Genomic DNA, 15,661 nt, shown 5'->3' with positions numbered 1-15,661 from the left:
TGTAATTTAGTAAGAGATATAGTTATAAAATGACCAAAAAAAAAAAAAGTTATAAAATTTAGATGCAAAAAGATTGGCCAAAGATATCTTCTGTCAGACGAAAGGAACCACCAGATAAATATACATTTATAGCTCAGAAATGGTTTCAGATAAGGATGACAGTGAGTGTTAAAAATAAATATTACCAATTATTTTAGCTGTCTGGAAGATGGGCTCAAAAATATTAGAGGAAAATATGTGAAAAATAAATTATAAAAATTAAAATAATTAATGAATAAAATAAAATAATAAATCATAGACACAGAAAAAATACAGTATTATGGAGTAGGGAAAAAGTAATGTAATAGAATAAAAAAATAAAATAATATTTACATTTTTTTTTTTTTAACAAAAATATAGCTGCCTTTTAAATCATACAATGGGAGTTCTTTGATTATATTTAGGAGTCTGTGGCATCTATAAGATTGAAATCTCCTTCTGTAACCATCATTGTACCACAGTAAATTGTTTTTGGCAAAGAGAGAATTAGAAGAGAGAGAATAGGACTTACTCATTTTTCTGTAAAGCAAGTAGCAGTTGCTCACCGTCCACTTCAATTAGCACCTTCAGTGATCCAGGATGACCCTAAAATCAGACCAAGACACACAATATCAGTCGGAGACAGAGGGCACTGAAGAAATGCAAAGAAATCACATTTTTCAATTCACTTCCAGACATCCCCACATTAATGGATGATGAAAAAATAAAACTCCTTGTAGCGGAGGACAACAATGCAGCTTGCTCTGTATCAGCATGTCAAAGCATGAAGGGAAGTGGGTTTAAAATGACTTTAAAATACATTTAGTACTGTTAAAACCTCAAGTGGATATTTAAATGTTATTTAGATTTTTTCCCCCTGAATCTTCGAAGCTTTACAAATCTTCTGTATTGAAACAATTGGTTCGAAGTGTGTATCAAACTGCCAAAGTCAGGTTTTTTATTTATTTATTTTTATATTTTTTATTGAAGGTAATATTGGGTACAAACGTGTAAAACCATCAATATACAAACAAATATTTATACAGACATACCATTCCGAAGGAAAAAAAAGACAAAAAAAGAAATACATACATAGAGGTAGAAGAAAGAGAATATTAAGAGGATTCAGGAAATAGTTCGTAATATTTACACAAAAGTTTTCCATTCTTCTTGTTCTTTACAAGCTTGTGTGATTTAAGAAGCATGTTAACTGCCAAAGTCACGCGATTTCAGTAAACAAGGCTTTGTTACGTCATCACTGTTTGAACGCTAACACTAGAGGGCGATGATCTCTGCGAACCCATGAATCATGCGCAGGCACTGAGAACCATTTAACAAGTGTCTGTGGGTTTTACCCAAGTGGCAACCTCCCTCAGTTTCTCTTGAAGCCAATATGGAAGTGGCTTAAAATGCAATTCATTGACTGGCCACTCGAGACCGGCTCCAGAAGGGAGCAGAATCTCATTGAGCTCCATGTTAAAATACCCAACTTTACCGCGAAAAAAAACAACAACAACATGTTTACAGCCTGGTATGAATGATGCTTTTGGTCTATATAGCTACTTTTGCCCTTCATGACAACTGTGAGGGATGAATGTTTTTATAACTCATTCGTTTACATTATATAAAGCCTTAACGTTTTGCATAATTAAGGGCGTGGCCACTTTGAGTGACAGGTGGATAGCCATTTATCTGCTGTCTGTTAGTCATCACATCACCTCAGCTCCAGCCACGCCTGCCTCTTTGCCCATTGTCAGTTATCCGAGAGAGACGCACGATGACGTGCTGATGGCAACGGCCAGCTCGTCTCTACTTTACTCTTCAAAACTGCTCTTCAGAATCCTATGGGTGATGTCACGGACACTTCGTCCGGTATTTTTTTTATTATTTTATTTCAGTCTATGGTTTAACCCTCTGGTCAGTTTTATATATTTGTAGGCGTTTTAACTAAAAGGAATAATAGTAGTTAATAGTCTCTTATGGGCTGTCATTAGCCCCTTTCACACTGCGATTCCGGCAAATACACGGATAATGCGACCCGGCATTTGTTCCCGGGCCGCTAGATTTGGTCCATTCACACTGCCAGCGAAATACCGTAATATGTGCGCTTTCACACACAACGCGTAACGGTCCCGGATCGAGTTGACACGTGACATCCTGATGTGACGTATAACAGCGAGCGATCTCAGCTTCAGCGCGGATAGTAAGGAGCTCCGTGGTCTCGACTTGTGTCCAGTTTGCGCTCATTTCTGCTTGTTTGATTTTAGTTTCTTTTGTATACGAACACTCTCTGCGTTTAAAACACCGACGAGCTCTTCTGGCACTGCAGGGTTGTATTATTGAAGAAACAAGCTCTAGGAGTCGCACGATAACTACGTACACGTTGCGGCATTAGTTTTGGCTTTTGTTCACACAGCGCTCGTCCCGGATTGAACCCCGCAATGTTACTAGGTCCCCGACCCGGGTTCAATTCAGTAATCAATCCCGGGACGTGGTTGCTTTCACACAGAAGGCGACCCGGCAATGTTCCGGGAATATTGCGGGTCCGACGTGCAGTGTGAAAGGGGCTATTGTCTGTTTAGCTGAGCCATCCATGGAACAAACTAAACAAGCCCTGACAATTGATAAAAGAACATATAGACACTTAATATTCAATTTTATTAGATGATTAGCTAATTGCATTGAAAGATTTTACTTTCAATAAAACAGTTGCAAAAGATTTGTAAAAGATGTTTTTATGCATGTTTGGCATGGGGTTTTGTTGTATTTCCAAGCAGGGGCCGCTGTGGAGATAAGCTTCAAAACAATACGGCATATTTGCTTTACCTGTTTTAGTGTTTCACGAAGCCTCGGCCTGCCCATCACTACGGTTTTATAGATGAGGCGATAATGGTATCATTTTCAAAACAGTTTGCATTTTCAGGCCCCCAAAACAGAGTTGTCATGTAATTGAATTGCCTAATGCATAAAAAGATTCCCAGTTTTTTTTTTTTTTAGATCAAAGCATCTCATTAGACACCTGCTTATGCATAAGCAGTCATCTGCATCTACCCATATAACGCTGGCTGTCATAGCTGGTTGATTGCCACTTGAAGAGATGGCATCTGATTGGTTGATTGCATAATTACTCACACCTGTGGCACTTCTGGATGCTTTATAAATATCATGTTGTGCTAGTGACCTCATCTTAGCACACTTCAATCTGTCAAAGCGTCTGATGGCTTGCTTTCAACAGTTCCTTGGTTTGGATTTACTGATAATAATTTGAAATGTTATGTGAGTTTATGGATTCAGTTGCATGACTTAATGAGTAAATAGTGTGAGTGAAAGTGCTGGTTTATTCACACAGTTGTATTACCCAAAGTCAATGACCATTTTAAAAGTGGTTAGTACAAAAACACACTCCCGATGGCCCTACATTTTTATTCTCATAAAAAATTTAGAGAGTGAAATGGGTTGCAATAGCGGTTTCATGTTTTTTTTAGCAGTTATATTAGTGGAAAATGAAGACCAACTGCTGCGTAATAGACAATGCAAGGCCTTGGACCGATAGACAGTGAGAGAAGGCATATTTCTAGCTTTGAGTGGGCTTTTGTGCAGGATAAAATGAATCCGCCATTGTGTCGTAGCTCTATAGCTGTCAGGATTAGTTTTATGTTTCAATTCTCTCTGACATTAATTCTCTTCACGCTCTGTAAGTCTGAAAGTTCGGCAGATTTACTCCGAGGCTCTGAGGGAAATGGATTTAAACCAGCCAGGCGTTGACAAAATACAGCAGAAATAAGCATGAATCATCTGTGCAACATGAAGAGCTCCATGCATCATTGCATATGTATGTTAATGCGCGGCTACAACCGTGACAAATTCACACAAAGTAAATCAGCTCACGCGAGAACGTTTGCTAAGTGTTTAGCACAAATTTGACCTAGAATATGGGCTGACCTTCATCCAAAAACTGAGAAACCCAAAGAAAGTAAGGGATTCCAGACTCTTTCCCATGGTAAAATCGCTGTAAAATATACGTCACCTTAAGGCCTTGCTTTATTGAACATATGGACGTAACATTCACTGTCTTGGTTGAAAAATTATTAAACCGCATGGAATAAGTTTATGGGTTCGTAGGAGTGCATGTTCTTGCATGCATAAATCTCTAATGAGAAGACATTTGGGGGTTGACGCTCTTATGGATGTACCTTGGTTACAAAACCACCGCTAACAACTTTGACCTCCATAAATCTGTAGTTAAGCAAACAAATGGAGTAAATTTAACACCATTGTCAGGGTTCCTCTGAGAGGTTTCCAAGTTAAATCACTGCAAGAGTCCAAAACCTCAACGTAAGTAGTACAAAAAAAACTCAACAAAGCTTTCAATGGTCTTCAGACGTGACTGGCACTGGCTTACAGTAAGTATTCATTCTCCCCCTACTGGTGGCCTACAGAAAGTGTCAGTCGACAAGTTAAAATCTCCATCACTAATTAATAAATCTACTAGGGAACGAGAGAGCCTGAATAACCACTGGTCTCCAACAATAACATTAACTCCCATCTCAATTTCATCGAAGACCACCTGAAGGATCTAAACAGCCATTGGAGGACTGGAGCAAAAAGAGACGAAACTAAAGTTTAAAGTGTCAGTATATATGAAAAATGTCCCACAAAAACAAAACACTGCATTCCAGCTAAAGAGCCTCATTCCCAGGCTTGATGTGTGGCGTTGGGAGTATTCAGGGATGTTCTTACGCTGCTCCGGGAAACTTTACAGGAGAATGTCATTATGTCAGTCAGTGAACCAATGCCAACTGGGTGATCTGAAAAACACATGCACAAGTTGAAGCCTTGGCACAGTGGGTGACGCATGTGCTTGGTTGTGGTGATGTGTGTCCAGACTGTCATGTCCCGATTCATTTATCCCTATCTTTTCCCATTGTTAATGCTTCCCTTGTCATTGCGTCGCCTGCCAATGACGTCATACCCTCGATTGCCGTAGAAACCATGGAAACACTAAATATGTTTTAATATAGTATGTATTTTATTAGACAGGCAATCAACTGTAAATGGATACATTTATCAATAGAAAACTAACCATTGTTATACAGTGCAACCCGGTTAGTCTTATTGTTTGAATCCCTTGTTTTCTTGATGCACTGTGAGTATCGTTTTTACCACCTCAGAGACATAGTAAAAAGTGATCATGTTTTGAAGATGTAAAGAGGTTTTGGTTATTTATGACACCTTTTTGTCCTTTTTTAACTTCATCAGAAGTGATTACTATGAACTATGCTTGTATGGAAAAATGTTTCAAGATTTTTTTCTTTTGTGTTTCACAGAGAAAGAACGTCATGTGGGGTTGTAACAACATGGGGGTAATACAGCCATAACAGTCATAATGACAATTTATATTTCTTGTAAAACCCTTTCTTTAAAGAAAAATTAACTTTTGAAATGTTGCATGGTCTAAAAAGAATGAATGAATCAGAGTAAAAACAGTAATGCTGGAAGTGAAAGTGCAGAACTGAATAACAGATTTCCACAGGCATTCATTCAGACAGCTACAACAAACCTTCACTACAACTACCTTTTCCCTGTGTTCTATACTGATCACACACACACACACACGTTGGTCTATGTGGTTTACAGGGACTCTCCATAGGCGTAATGGTTTTTATACTGTACAAACCGTATTGTCTATCCCCTTACACTGCCCCTAAACCTACCCATCACAGGAAACATTCTGCATTTTTACTTTCTCAAAAAAACATCATTTAGTATGTTTTTAAGGCCATTTGAATTATGAGGACATTTGATATGTCCTCATAAACCACATTTATAGTGTAATACAAGTGTAATACCAGTGTTATACCCATGTAGTTATACAAATTTGTGTCCTCATAAACCACATAAACAGGCTCACACACACACACACACACACACACACACACACACACACACACACACACACACACACACACACACACACACACACACACACACACACACACACACACACACACACACACACACACACACCTCTGTGTAGTCTGACTCTTTATGATTGTTGATCACAGTGGTACACATGTAAAAATGTGTCTGTAAATCCTTTTTACAAACTCCAGTAAGAAAACAACACACTCCAAGTAAATAAATTAACAAACATGGGCTTTAAAACAGTCCTGCATGTCTCCATTACATAAATTGGTTGAGAAATGTTTTTCATTAAAGACAAAAGCAACAATTCCCCTCCAGGACTCATGTTCCCTCACAGGCAGGTCTGTTCACTCAAAACATATCAAACTGTTCAAACTCACTCACACACACACAAAAAAAAAAAACACGCATATGTAATCATAATCTGTACTGAACACATTTATATTTAAAGTCTAACTTCAAAGTCAACACTGCCCGGCCAAAAAATTAAAAGTTGCTGTTTGGATTAAAATAGGCAGACGCTTAAGTCTATGGAGTGATTATTGTGTTTCTAGCTTGTTATATGTTTCGTGCAGGAAGACCATAGTCCAGGATGACCATGTCCAGATTCATCAGCTCAAACTGTGAAAGAATGGTTGTGAGGGAGCATGAAGAATCATCTGCACCTCTGAATCCAGTCCTTAAATTCACTGAGAGTCTTTGGGATGTGCTGGAGGAGACTTTACAGAGTGCTGGACTCTTAGATTGGCAATACAGGATCTGGACCAAAAACTGATGGACCTCTTGATGATAATAAATGTCGTGATGTTATTTCCATCAAGAGGTGCATACATTTTTGGCCAATATCTTTTATTGGCAATGCTATATGTGTATAAAGGCATATACAACCCATTTAAAGAGCACCTATTACCCCCTATTACATTTTAGTCTTTAGTATTAGTCTTGATTTTGATTTGGCCTCTACTTTTCATGCTTGAATGTTCATTAAACACATAATTTTTTACACATTTGACGATGTCGCAGTGCCTCTCTTCCCATTCTGTCAGTAATACTCTGCTCTGTTACTGTCTCTATAAAGCCCCTCCTTCTGAAAAGCACAGTGTGCTCTGATTGGTCAGCTGGACCAGTGTGCTGTGATTGGTCAAACGCTTCAAATATGTCTTGGAAATGTCCCACCCCTTACTGTAACTGCCAGGTTCAACCGACTTCTAACTAACTTAACCAGGCTCTGCCCCTTTAGTCTGCATGAATTATTTAAATGAGCAATATTGGCAGTATTGAGATTAAACTTTACCTCATGTAAATGCAATTGATCAAATGATTAATCGTAACCATAGCTGCATTAAACTAGGTGGTGCATGCCGATTTTAATCTCAATAAACATGTGAACACCTTAATGCCCATGGTTATTACTGATCAAACTGCGCATGTGCTCGGGCATACATGGATGCCGTGTGTTGTTCACAAAATGTGTTGTTCCTATCCGAGTGTGGTTAGCCAAAAATTTAGAATAATGACAATTGCATGTAAACAGGGGTGAAGAGTTCTGCTCATGTCATGTAAACATCTTTACGCTGATCATTAGAAATAAATCGCATTGTTGGTGCACATGGAAACTGATAATGGAGTGACTTTGCAGACCTTTTTCATGCTCAGACAGCAACATTACACACTAAGGGAAGTTGAACAGGTAAAAAAGCACAGTATATTGAACTACAAAGAACCTGGGGCTTGATTTCACCAGACTTACCATTGACTTGATGAGACTAACTGGTCCCTGCTGTCCTCCAATGAGCAGCTGTGGTTCAACGACGTCATAATGCTCCAGGGTGTTTAGTGTATTGTGTTGACTCGGATAGGCAGCTGAAAGGAGAAAAACAAGCACATGACGACACCACCTTAAAATGAACAGCAAATATTTGGCCTAGACTTTTCATTGACTGACCACATCACTGATTCACAGACTAACCCTGCATTAGTCTGCAACAACATTGTTAATCGATGCTTTCAAACATCAGGTTTGTCCTGACAACAATCTCCCTGGAAACTGCAACCATCTCAGGGCTGATTCGATTCAGATCAGACCTCTATAATGACCAAATGAAGATTGTTCTCGTGGCCTCATCCATTATACATAAAAGTGACAACATATTTAAAATAATTGAAATGTTATATTACAAAAAACTGTTAAATATCTAAATATAACTGCATTATATTTCTCACTCAAAAGAAACTGCACAGCTGATCTCGACTTTCTCCTACTCAACAGAGGTCTGTTAATTTCACACATTGTCACTCTTTACAACGAATCTGTTCCTTGCCAGTCTTTTTCAATCATATTGTATTCTTCTAAAATACTTCTTACCTATTATAACATTTAATGATTAAATGTAAATGAGTAAATTACATTTATTGTGTGTGTGTGTGTGTGTGTATCAATCAGGCATAACATTATGACCGGTGAAGTGAATAACACTGATTATCTCTTCATCACGGCACCTGCTAGTGGGTGGGATATATTAGGCAGCAAGTGAACATTTTGTCCTCTAAGTTGATGTGTTAGAACTAGAAAAATGGGCAAGCGTAAGGATTTGAGCGAGTTTGACAAGTGCCAAATTAGCTAGTTGACTGGGTCAGAGCTCCAGCTCTTGTGGGCTGTTCCCGGTCTGCAGTTGTCAGTATCTATCAAAAGTGCTCCAAGGAAGGAACAGTGCGTCCAGCGAAAGGGTCACTGGCGGCCAAGGCTCATTGATGCACGTGTAGAGCGAAGGCTGACTGGTCCAATCAAACAGACAAGCTAGCTCAAATAGCCCAAAAGCAGCAACAGTGGCACGTGAGCATCAGAACTGGACCACGGAGCAATGGAAGAAGGTGGCCTGGTCTGATGAATCACATTTCCTTTTACATCACATGGATGGCCGTGTCTGTGTGTTTTGCTTACCCGGGGAACACATGGCACCAGGATGCACTATGGGAAGAAGGCAAGCCGGTGGAGGCAGTGTGATGCTTTGGGCAATGTTCTGCTGGGAAACCTTGGGTCCTGCTATCCATGTGGATGTCACTTTGACACGCACCACCTACCTGAGCATTGTTGCTGACCATGTTCAGCCTTTCATAGAAACGATATTCCCTGGTGGCTGTGGCTCTTTCAGCAGGATAATGCTCCTGACACAAAGCAAAAATGGTTCAGGAATAGTTTGAGGAGCACAAAGAGTTTAAGGTGTTGCCTCCAGAGTTCCCCAGATCTCAATCCAATTGAGCATCTGTGGGATGTGCTGAACAAACAAGTCTGATGCGTGGAGGCTCCACCTCACAACTTACAGAACTTAAAGGATCTGCTGCTAACATATTGGTGCCAGATACCACAGCACATCTTCAGGGGTCTAGTGGAGTGCATGCTTCGATGGGTCAGGGCTGTTTTGGCAGCAAAAGGGTGACCGACACAATATTAGATCATAATGTTATGCCTGATCGGCATATGCATGTATAAACACACACTTAAAAAAAACTACCTTATTTATTTATTTATTTATTTTATTTATATTTTTTTATGGTTAGTTTTCTATACCAGCACAACAGCTCACTACAGTAATTCTGAAACAGATTCTGTATGTTTCTGTACAAGCTATTTGTTTCCTCCCAGATAATACAGTTTACCACAGAGACGTCAACAGTATAAACACATTTACACTCACTGAACTCGCTGACAACAAAACAACACACACACGTCAAGCATTTATCAAGAATGACACCAGCAGTGCATTTCGTTAATCATGCATGAAAACTCTTCATTATGCAGCGACAGCCGAGTTAAGAGTGAAGTTTACAACACAACCCACTGAATGAGCCTTAAACGTGCAGAGCGCCACGCTAGTCTAAACAAAAGAGTTCACTAGCATCATGCTACTGTGTCACATTATTTGTCTTCATTAAATCTTTATAAACAACTGAAACATGCTCTATGCAATACAGATCTTCTTGGCTTATACTGGATGCATGTGAGAAATTAAAAGAGTTCAAATCAACTATTGCAAAATAATTTAGTTAATTTATAAGCATTGCGAGGCATCAAAGGCACGCATCCAACATGACGGCTGTTTCAAAAGTGAACTGTTGCCAGATTTTATGCAACAAACGGTTCACTAGGTTTTTGTATGCATTTCACATTTTTACCCCATCTGACCCACAATCAGACGGCCTCATAGACCTCAAAGTCCCTCTGTTCTGGACTCATGGACTGAACCCAAGTGTGTGTGAGTTCCAGCGAGCAGGTCTTCCTCTCAGACTGAGGCTGTAGATTAGTCATCTTAGCTCTGCTTTATGTCTGATACTAGAGTTTCCCACTTACACACACACAGTGAAAAGGAACAGACACTGTACAGATAACATTGTGAAATGTCTTGGTCAGCACATTTACAGACTCTCTGAAACTCTCAAACAAACAGAGCCAGTATGACCACACCATCCTTCATGATATACGTGTTTTGGAGAAAAATGACACTCAGCTAAAAAATAAAAGAAACATCCTCTCACTTTTAGCAGCTTTGTTTCCAGCAAATTTCTTAATGTGTAAATATGTATATAAACATAAAAAGATTCTACAACTGATACATTAACGTAACAAATTTCACAGATATTTAATGAACTAGCTGATTTAAGTCAGTGCATCTCATCTTCATGGACTGAGAAAGATTTGTGGGCGTTCCCAGTTCTGTCGCTCTAATGCTTTTGGTAGACTACATGTCTGGCCATATCTTTAGAAAATGCAATCATAAGTTATATATAAAACTACGATATAATTCTAATTTGAATTAGAGATTATCTGGCTCTGAATTTTACAACAGTTCTCACATGAGCGATTTATAGATTTTCATGACAGAATATGCTAATAGATGACTTGAAGATAGTTAAAGGGTTAGTTCACCCAAAAATTACAATTCTGTCAATAATAACTTACCCTCATGTCGTTGGACACCCGTCAGACCTCCGTTCATCTTCAGGCACAGATGAAGATATTAGTGTTGAAATCCGATGGCTCAGAAAGGCCTTCATTGACACCAATGTCATTTCCTCTCTCAGACCCATAAAGGCACTAAAGACAATTTATGATTCAGATTGCCAGTCACGTGATTTCAGAAGTTTGGAAGTTTGACACGCGATCCGAATCATAAATCGATACCCTGATTCATAACGGTTTGAATCTTTGTTTTGTTGTTATATAGTTTTTTTTTGCGCACTAAAACTATTCTCATCTCTTCATAAAATGATTGTAGAGCCGCTGTAGTGAGATGGGCTTTGTAACGACGTCTTTAGTGCCTTTATGGGTCTGAGATACCCCTTTTCCACCAAGGCAGTGCTGGTGCTAAATCAGAGCCAGAGCCTAGTTTCAAATCGGTTCTTTGTGTTTCCACAGCCAAAGCACCAGCTCCGAGCCAGGAAAAGTGGTTCTTAAGTAACACCAAAACATTGCTGGGCTAGAAGTAAGAACCGCTTGCGTCACCGGCTGGGGGCGGCGTTACCGTGATCAACAAGATGAACACAAACCTGTGACCGCCATTTTTTCAATAGCAGCTAATCAAGCTAACAGCTGCTGGATTGTAATCTCTGTCTATACAAATCGTGGAGAGCTGCACAAATGCGTTGGATTTGCGGCGTTTTAATGCTGATGTAGGATCATTAAGCCATGAGCCACTGAGGGAAGGCTTGTTCGAGATGCATCAGCGCGCGCTGTGCAGACTGATTGCGTATGACATCCTTTTGAATCGCTCGCGCAGTATTTGGATATCATATGTGGGTTGGTCTGCGCAGCGTCAATGCATTAGATAGAACATGCCTGGAAATTGTGTGTGTGTGTGTGTGTTTCCCGCTGCCTCGCTAGCAGTAGAGTCCTGCAACGGGTCGGGTACCCGTGGGCATAAAAGTGGCTAAAACAGGTGGATTGTGACATAAATTATAAAATGCACGGGCGGGGTGCGGGCGGATAATTAATTCCGTGCGAGCGGGTAGAAGCACGGATAAAAAATATGTGCAATATTTTTCTGTGCTGTGGCGAGGCGGAGGAGCGAGCGAGACCGGGGCGTGATGGCGAATGAATGTCACCTGTGAGCCACACCGGTCTCAAATCCTCTCATGAGGGAGCTCGGCGGCATATAAGGACGAGAGATCACCAGACCTGGATTTTACGTTGAGTTGTGTTTGTTTTATTATGTGTGTGCGTGGCGGCAGATGTCTGTGAGGGGGCGCGTTACTTTCGCTTTGTTTGGTTAAGTCTTTTAAATGTTCGCCGGTTCTCGAAAAACGATCAAAACGATCCGGTCGTCCTTCTTCCCCCCCAAACATACTGTATTACAATTTCTATGTCCAATTTACCATTACACACACACGCAACAACGATATGCCATATGATCCATCACGTCACCACCACTGTGACTTTTGTTGATGCCACTCGTAGCCCAGATGGAGCGAGCGTTGCAGGATTAGCAATGGATGAAGTAAAAGTAAAGTTGGTGAGTGAAGTATATAAAATTGTTGACAACGAGTCTATAAAGGCACTTTAGCCTGTTTCTTTAGCCCATTCATGATGCTGTTGATGATGATGAGAGAAGTGCAATATAAAAAAAAATAAAGCATTTTAATTGGACTGATTTTAGCGTGTGTGATTTATTGCGGGCACGGATCGGGTAACGGACAAATATTAACAGGTCTGGGATGGACCCGTGCAGGACTCTGGTATGACGTAAGACTTGGCTCTGTTGTGGCTCTTAGCATGTGGAAAAGCAAACGGTTCTTAGAAGGCTCTCAAGTCGAACCAACTTAGAACTGACACTAGCACTGGCTCCGAACTAGCACCCGGTTCATTCTGGTGGAAAAGGGGTAACGGCTTTGTAACGACGTCTTTAGTGCCTTTATGGGTCTGAGAGAGGAAATGACATTGGTGTCAATGAAGGCCTTTCTGAGCCATCGGATTTCAACACTAATATCTTCATTTGTGTCTGAAGATGAACGGAGGTCTTACGGGTGTCCAACGACATTAAGGTAAGTAATTAAAGGTCCCGTTCTTCGTGTGTTTTCGAAGCTTTGATTGTGTTTACAGTGTGCAATATAACATGAGTTAATGTTTCGCGTGTAAAAACACAGTATTTTTCACACAATTGACTTATCTGTGCAGCGCTGTTTCCTCTGTCCTAAAAACGGCCTGATGATTTGCTTGTTCTGTGAAGTCCCTTCTTTTAGAAATACGCAATGAGTTCTGATTGGGCCAGCGCTTCCCGTGTTGTGATTGGACAGCAGCTTAGCGCACTTTGCCCGGAAAGGTCCCGCCTCTTACCATAACGGGGAGATGCAAGCGCTGAATGCGCGCTCTTCTCCACGTGGGAGAGCAACAAGACCACGCCCCCTTTTTTGTGTGTTCTTGTGGGCGGAGGGTTAGTCAACAAACGGTTCTAGTGACGTCATTACATCCCGGCACTTCCTGCTGTAGTCCAAACCGGCCGTTCGCTGTAAGCTTTGAAAGGGAACTTCTGTTAAATAAAATATCTCGCTTGGCATTGAACTTTGAGCTTTATAATTTTACAGGTATTATTTATGCTCTAACAGCAACATTACACACTAACTTAAGTTTGAAAGATGGAATCGCGAAGAACGGGACCTTTAATGACAGAATTTTCATTTTTGGGTGAACTAACCCTTTAAATCCATCAGCTACAAAAATTTATCAACGAACCATACAGAAACGTCCTGTTGCAGTCTACATGTTGTCACTTCTTCTTGAGTCTCTTCATCATTTTCTGACTCCAGTTTGAATATAAAAGGCATGAGAGGCTTCATGTTCACGTTCAGCGCATGTCTGCGTGAGGTAATCGGACCTGCTAATGTAACCCGAGTCCACAGCCATGAGAGTTGGACGCTCTAGCAATGAGGCTAAAGGCTGCAACCTCTATCGTCAGTCGCTAGAGCATCTCTTGAGATCAGAGGAGTGAGGTTTACTCGCACAGCAACTACAAGATGGCCTCTGTTACACTAGCAAGAGCTCTTGGAGGGGGGCCAGGAGCAGAAGCTCATTTGCATTTAAAGGGACTCACATAAAAAAGGCATTTTTGCTCACCCTCAAAAAGCTACAGTTTTCACATGCTAAAAAATGATCTGTGGGGTATTTTTATTGGGCATTATAGGACCTCTTTAAAAGACTCAGTATTCTGCTGTTGGAAAGTGTTGTTATATAAACCAGAGCTGTGCTCAGTGCATTAATGAATTAACTAAATGAACAATCGATCTATCAACAAATTAAGCTCTTTCTTTTAATAGACTTTAAAAGTTAATTAAACATAATTTTGAATTTGACAGTTAATCAATTTTCTTGTCCTTAATAATCAACATAATGCAGGTCAACTGCAATATGAACTGCAGCAGTGCTAAACTGCTCACTGCATTATATGATTAACAACACAAACGATCGATGTAAGAATCAAATTCTGTGTGTGTGTGTGTGTGTGTGTGTGTGTGTGTGTGTGTGTGTGTGTGTGTGTGTGTGTGTGTGTGTGTGTGTGTGTGTGTGCCCTTGTTTACGTTACATTGTGGGGACCAAACGTCCCCATAAGGATAGTAAAACCTGAGATCACCTATATTGTGGGGACCCACTTTTCAAAAGGCTTATGAATTATACTTGATGAGAAAGTAAAAATGCAGAATGTTTCCTGTGATGGGTAGGTTTAGGGGCAGGGGCAGTGTAAGGGGATAGAATGTACAATTTGTACGGTATAAAAACCCTTACGTCTATGGAGAGTCCCCACAAAGATAGTGAACCAGACATTTATATAACATATATACACACAAATATAAATATAATATTTTCGGTCGCCTCTCCCACATTTGCATTCATATGAATTGAAGTCAATGGAACACAGAGTTCAGCGTGACTGCAGCTTTAACCGCTACACCAAACCACCCCAATACGCGGCTTAGGCTGTATTTCTTATGGCTGATGTAGAATTAGCCATAATTTCCATGGCAATAAAACTGATCCTAAATAATCAAGCCCAGAGCGTGACAGATCTGAATCCAACACCAACTGCTTCTGAAAGCAGCCGTCTGAAGCCTATTGCTGCTGGTTTTGAGGTTAGTTTGGGTGATAGAGTAGCCAGGTCTACACTGACATCACTGTTTTACGAGTAGTAGGCTACGGCCGACACACACACATGGAATCGTCATCACGTTGGTAGCCGTTTCATTTTGGTGGTCCTTTGAAGAAACCGTACACCTCTGGGTTCTTTCTCATTGGTACAGTTGTGGGAGAATGGACGCTTTTGTTAGCGCGACACAGCAGGGCTTTTAATGTTCACTTGTAAACGGAGTAATGGATGGGAGAACTCTAGCTGCACGTCTCACTCGCGTGAACCCAACAACAAGCGATATTTGTTCATTTCAGAAACCCCTGCTTGTGTGGTGGAGCCATTTAAGAGAGTCAGTAAATTATAAAGCTATAGAGATGTGGTGAGGGAACGTGGCTCCAGCACTTATTTACATGCTCAATAAAGCAGAGTGAGAAACTTCAGCCATTACACTCTTCACCCATGCTGTTATTTATATATCTTCAGTAGAGTCAATAAAGCGAGTGTGTGGTTGGGAGCGCCTATTCTACGTGTTTGTTCTTTATAGGCAGAACTTTTGTACTGGATTTATGGGAGCAAATGACTGAATAATAAAGGTATAAAGCCTTGAA

General features: G+C 40.4%; 1 protein-coding gene across 2 annotated transcripts in view; it reads right to left on the bottom strand.

The window, feature by feature from the left end:
• The window catches only part of adam12 (ADAM metallopeptidase domain 12), a 163,975-nt gene that overhangs the window by 122,637 nt on the left and 25,677 nt on the right, over positions 1 to 15,661 (bottom strand). The window contains exons 2-3 of one of the 2 annotated variants that reach the window (XM_067429688.1): positions 7,694 to 7,806; positions 551 to 624 (exon numbers count right to left, since the gene is read on the bottom strand). In XM_067429688.1, coding sequence (XP_067285789.1) covers positions 551 to 624; positions 7,694 to 7,806 — 187 coding nt within the window. Of the gene's footprint in view, positions 1 to 550; positions 625 to 2,844; positions 2,901 to 7,693; positions 7,807 to 15,661 lie in introns of those variants that run through there. The other variant, XM_067429689.1, reaches the window with a different exon arrangement.

Source organism: Pseudorasbora parva, chromosome 21 (genome assembly GCF_024679245.1).
Source record: "Pseudorasbora parva isolate DD20220531a chromosome 21, ASM2467924v1, whole genome shotgun sequence".
NCBI lineage: Eukaryota > Metazoa > Chordata > Actinopteri > Cypriniformes > Gobionidae > Pseudorasbora > Pseudorasbora parva.
This window is presented reverse-complemented; position numbering and strand designations above follow the sequence as displayed.